Source organism: Vanessa atalanta, chromosome 8 (assembly GCF_905147765.1).
Source record: "Vanessa atalanta chromosome 8, ilVanAtal1.2, whole genome shotgun sequence".
Classification (NCBI taxonomy): Eukaryota; Metazoa; Arthropoda; class Insecta; order Lepidoptera; family Nymphalidae; genus Vanessa; species Vanessa atalanta.
In genome coordinates, this window is record NC_061878.1 from 13,409,463 (window position 1) to 13,414,927 (window position 5,465).

Sequence of the window (5,465 nt, forward strand, 5' to 3'; positions counted from 1 at the left end):
TTAGGATCTGGTGACTTCGTATTCATTGTATCGCTTTTCTTCTGTGGTCGTGCTCATCATGGGATCCAGACACAAGAGTTGGTCTCGAAGATCATTCCAACCACCTCTGCCAACTGGAGGGCCTTTCAGAACTCTTTCCACTCTCCCTTCGGGTCCAAATAAGAAAACGGCTTGTACTTTCTTTGGAAACAGGTTCAATGCAGAAAACAACTCCGTTTTTTTTTTAAATATGTTAACATTATTATCATACTCTTTCGTCGATAATACGCGTGGCGCCACGCACCCCACCATGTCTACATGCCCCTTAGGGAAGCTTTCGAATACATGAAGCAATGAATAACTCCAACTGTAGTCGTTATACATACAAAATTGTCCCGATAATTGCAATATCTTCCGCCATGTCGTCTTATTGAAAGCTAAACCAATATCATAAGCCGGTCTCCAAGATTCCACTGTGAGTAGATTCATGTTGACGTTTTTCGTCCACGGTGTTCCAAATGACATGACGTCCACACTGGGAAAGTAATCCAACGAGCGAGTGATATATTGGAACATGTAGAGGAAGTCTGGTGCAACGTAGTTGTCTTCTTCGAGAAAAACTACAGGAGTTCCATGTCTTTGTAAGCACTTTGTGCCTTGAAAAATAAAATTAGCCTTCCACCACCAGTGCTGTTTGTGTTCTGTGAGACGGGCGTCGCGAATGAGGCAATATTTCGCGTTTTTCGTTTTCGACAAGCCAGGCTTACAGTCACCGGGGTCGATGCCCGGATGTTTATACGGATGAAGTTGTAGGGAGAAAGGATAAAATATTTGCATCACTTTACAAAAATCAATGTTCCTTACGAGGCGGTTTATTGGTTCGTTGTAAAAACTGTGAGAAAATATCAAGAGAGCTGTCTGTATGCCTTGAACTTCGGACAATGAGATGATAAGGTGTTGCAAATGTTTAATATTTTTATGCACTTGAATAACCAGGATCGGCGTGTGATCTCCTACTGGCGTGAATTCGTCCAGGTTGCTTATATTTTGTTTAGAATTTATATGCTGTATGCGTGTTTTCAATTTTTCAATATCAATTGTGTTATTGACGATAGCATTTTCGGTCAATAAATATTTCTGAAGATGTAGGGGTAGTTCGTGAGTCGGTTTCCGGTAAGCAGATCTATATATATAGTAAACGAATAATAATGTAAATATTATAACAAACAATCTTACCGATGCCACATTATCTTTTTCGTTCAAGTTCATTGTGTATGGATAATATATACGAGGTGACGCCTTCACTTTTATGTCAAAATATATTATCTTTACATCTGTATACTACTTTCTATTTACTGTCAGTGCGTTAGTGTGTTTGTTATATTATATCAGTGTGAGCATTTCACGTTTGGGCTTTACCGAATGTGATAATTTGAAATCTATACATATAATAAAATTGGAGTGTCTGTTTGTAAAATTAAAATAACCGCGTTTTACTAAATGCATATGTATATATACATGGTACATATACCTAAATAACGTTTAAAAATAAAAATGTCTGTGTCTGTCTGTTTGTTCCGGCTAATCTTTGGAACGGCTGGTCCGATGTTATAAGGAGTAACTTTATTTTAGAATTATATGTAAAATAATAATAAAGTCACGTTTTTTTTTAAATTCAAACGCGCACGACTGCTCGGGCACAGCTAGTAGTAAAATATTAATTGGAGAAATAAACTAAGGACACATTAATCATGCAACTTTAATGTATTTATATCAATCTTTCAGAAATTACGATATTGTTAATATACATCTACATATTATATCAAAATTATATATTTTTTTGTTTTTATTCGTACGATGTTATCTCCGGAACTGATTCTATTATTTTTCTGATTCTATTATATTTTCTTTTACTGGTTAAAAGCTACATTATTTCTGAGTACTATAATGTATAAATTACATTTATATAATATAGTTTTCTTTACTAATAAATTCCACCCGAGCGAAACCGGGGCGGGTCGATAGTAAAACATATAATACGAATTTGGAATGTATTGTGCATTCGTCTATGTACACATTACGTTGAATAAAGAGATAAATTATCAAATAAAGGTATGATGAGGCCTTTATGACGTCATAAAATAACCCATGTGTGGATAGCACATATAAAGCAATCAGCATGATCAGCTCGGATTATTATAACCGCTTACAATAATTATTTCCGAAGCGATAAATATGACATTTAAAAACGTCGCGTGTGATGGCAAAATGTCGGCGAAATCTAATGAACAAACAAACAGCGCTGAGGTTCCAAAGTTTTCATCGTCGAAACAACTTCGCACTCTTAAATTTTTATTTGAGGGGAGAATTCAATTTGACTAAGTATATCACTTAAGTACTTTTCGTATTACGGCCTTACAATTTCTTTATTCTTTACGATCTAAAATAAAGTCCTCGGCCGGTGCGCCCGGGGACGGATGACGTTCATCCGGATGAAGAATATTTCACCGGATAATGGGCTCACGCTGACAATCATTTCATATCGTTTATGGAGTCGTTACTCTCTGATGAAATTGCGACATTTTTGGAGGGAATGTATTATGAAACTTTTCAATGCTGTTTATTGTCCTGTGTTGCGTGTTATTTTAATTATGTTTATTCTATTCATTTTTTAATTTAAATATTATTAATGCAGATATATTGCCACAGCCCGTCACAGCTACAAAGGGTCCCATTTAAAATCAGTGTGGGGTTTTGGAATCTAACTTGGAAATTGAATGGGACGGCTGTTTGGGACACTATTGCAGTCATTTTTTTAGATTAATTTATGTTTTCTGCCTTTTTTAATTGTAAAATATTAGTATCTCAAATAAGAGTTCTTCTTATTCTTAATCTTATCCTTATTAAAGTGTATTAAATATGTTACTAACACTGTACAATAAATCTGTTAAGCGCACGTCAATGTAAGTGTGTATACTAAAATGATCAGTAAGTATTTTATTGATGTTATAACAAAAACCGACGTTTTAAAACGAGCAATTAGTGAGTGAGCTATGTCGCATGGGTCGTGCAGCGTCAGCGGCGTGGGTGCAGGCAGACTGCAGCACGATGTATTTGTTCGCACTTCGCAGTTTTGTTTCCTGCAGTTGCGCTGATTTATCGGAACGGCGCAGTTAATGGCCCTTTTCCAAGGAAAACGAACTATCCACTCGAAACTCTCACCTGCCTTCGAATAACTAACGTCGAAATAGAATGGAGTTACGATGTTCGAATGCTCTTCAGCTGATTCAATAGATAAGAGGATTAACAAAATAGTTAAATGTTTTTAGTTAGTCTCTACAGGGCTACGGGCAGTTGCTTTTCGCTTAGTTTAAGATAAAGCGCTTTAAGCGCTTTTGTTTTACAAAAAAATTCAATCCAAGATCATAGTGACGTTCAAATAGTGCTTATTTTTTAAATAAATTAGTCTTCTGTTCTCTTGACCGCTGTGAGGACTGGCTTTATCTGTTTTCCGAGGTAAGGAAACCCTTACAGCCAGGCTTAATACACATAACACTGCCAATTTTTAGACTCCAGGAATCTACTGAGAATTTCGTGACACAAAAATCAACTAAAATTTAATAGCCGATCCGAGGTTGGAGCGTTGGCCCTCGGTATATGCGACCTTACAGCTACTAGACCACTGAGGCAGTCGCTAAGCCATAATTATAATAATACGGAAATATTATAAAATATACTGACTACTATTCACCATCACATAAAATGGAAAAACAACAAAAAAATCTGTGAGTCCAATCTATCAATTCTTTGCTCGTATTTCACTCTAGTTTCTGCCCTCTTCACAGGCGACATCTGCCGGATATTTACTGATCTTTCAGCCTCAATTTATACAGTCTGTTTTCCCAACGCTCTGCCGTGTTTTAAGAGCTTTGAGCAATTTAGCGGAGCTGTTGAAAAAAAATCGGCTTTCAGCTCTTTGATTCAGAATAGCTCCTGATTAATATACAGCGGACGTGATTGGTACATCCTTAAAATGTTCCTTAAAACTTTCTTAAATTGATATTTACTTTATAATAAAGTAACTATTTTAGAAATTGGGGTAACATGTCTTTGATGTTAGCAACATGTTATTGGATCATAAAATAATATTTGAGACTTTAGTTACAAAGCTGCGTCAATCAAATACAATTCAAATAACGGGCACACGAATTCAATGCTTTTTATTATCTATTTAATATTTTGTCGATTAACTAGCAGTACTGACCAACAAAAAAAGGAAATATTTTAATTGGGAAAGTCTAAAATATCTAATCTACGTTATTTTATTATAGAAACGAATACTTTACCCCGTATGCGTTACAAGCTTATTCCTTATTTTTTGAGTCTATACATTTAATAAATGTTTTAATAGAATATTTATTTGCGTATCTAATCATTTCCTAATTTTGTATTACACGGAATTTTGCCGATATTAAAAATAAAATATTTGGTCCGACGTTTCAATTTGGTCACAACAAGAAAAGCCGGTAGAAACCCGATAAACATAATATAATTATGTATTTTTTATGAACAAAAAATTATTTTCTTATTATAACGTTATATATTTTTAATATATAATTTTCATTATTGTCATTTTTTGTGAATAACAATCATTGAATTTTGTTGAAAGCATGAAAATTTAATATCCGATGTAGAAATGTGGACGCATTGTATCTGTCTCAATTTATCTCTTCGGATACTTTTGAAATATAATTTTGTCCTAAATAGAATTGAAGAGATTACAAATGAGTCGCAGAGTTTGATGTCAATCATCGTTAGCTTAATCTCGGAAAATTCTTTTAACAATTTCAAGCATTTTTATGCGAGATGAATAATATAATTTCTTCGAGTACTACTGAGCTCGTTGTCGGTCCTCCTCGGTAGAATCTATATTCCAATCCGGTGGTAACTTTATATTTGATAAAATTCTGTAAAATGACGATTTAAAAGACTACTTCAATAAAATATTCCTTTTTATCTGTCAAATCGAAAACACCAATACTAAGTATTGCCGTTTTTCGGTAGAATATGTGACGAGTGGGTGGCACGAGACGGGATTACGCCGTCTATGACAGATAATTGAGCCCTTTATATCTATTTTTAGAATTGAGGATTCGCCTACCTCGCGCGGTACACTTTTGTAATCTGAGAAGTTCACTAAGAGCTGAGACTCCGGAGCGATACGTACTCGCATGACACAACCATCGCGCCGAAGCGACGAAGAATTACCGATTATGGTTATCTGTTGTTGCAACTATTTTGTGGGATTTATATAAGTAAACAACACTTATTGAGTACCAAAAAGTTAGTTTATGTTTAACTTTAAAATAGGATAACTAAGTACGTTAGTTATGTTGATGTAACCCTTGCCCTACAAAGCTTAAACGACTTGGACTACTTCGACTAGGCTGAGCTTAGTTGTAACTTTAAAGAGCTTGGACAATCCT

The 5,465-nt window shown here is 34.9% G+C and overlaps 1 protein-coding gene across 1 annotated transcript; it reads right to left on the reverse strand.

Annotated features, from left to right (window-relative positions):
- LOC125065958 (alpha-1,6-mannosyl-glycoprotein 2-beta-N-acetylglucosaminyltransferase-like) lies at nt 1–1,248 on the reverse strand. The gene is made up of 2 exons (XM_047673817.1): nt 1,216–1,248; nt 1–1,116 (listed from the first exon to the last, which is right to left on the reverse strand). Exons 1-2 carry the CDS (start codon nt 1,246–1,248, stop codon nt 1–3), a joined length of 1,149 nt encoding a protein of 382 aa, XP_047529773.1.
- Nucleotides 1,249–5,465: the final 4,217 nt, after the last annotated feature.

Bases quoted from the DNA above. Each gene is read 5' to 3' on its own strand.
- LOC125065958 (XM_047673817.1), bottom strand. From the start codon at position 1,248: ATGAACTTGAACGAAAAAGATAATGTGGCATCG. The intron at 1,117-1,215 runs GTAAGATTGTTT...CTACATCTTCAG, and splicing joins AAAAAGATAATGTGGCATCG to AAATATTTATTGACCGAAAA.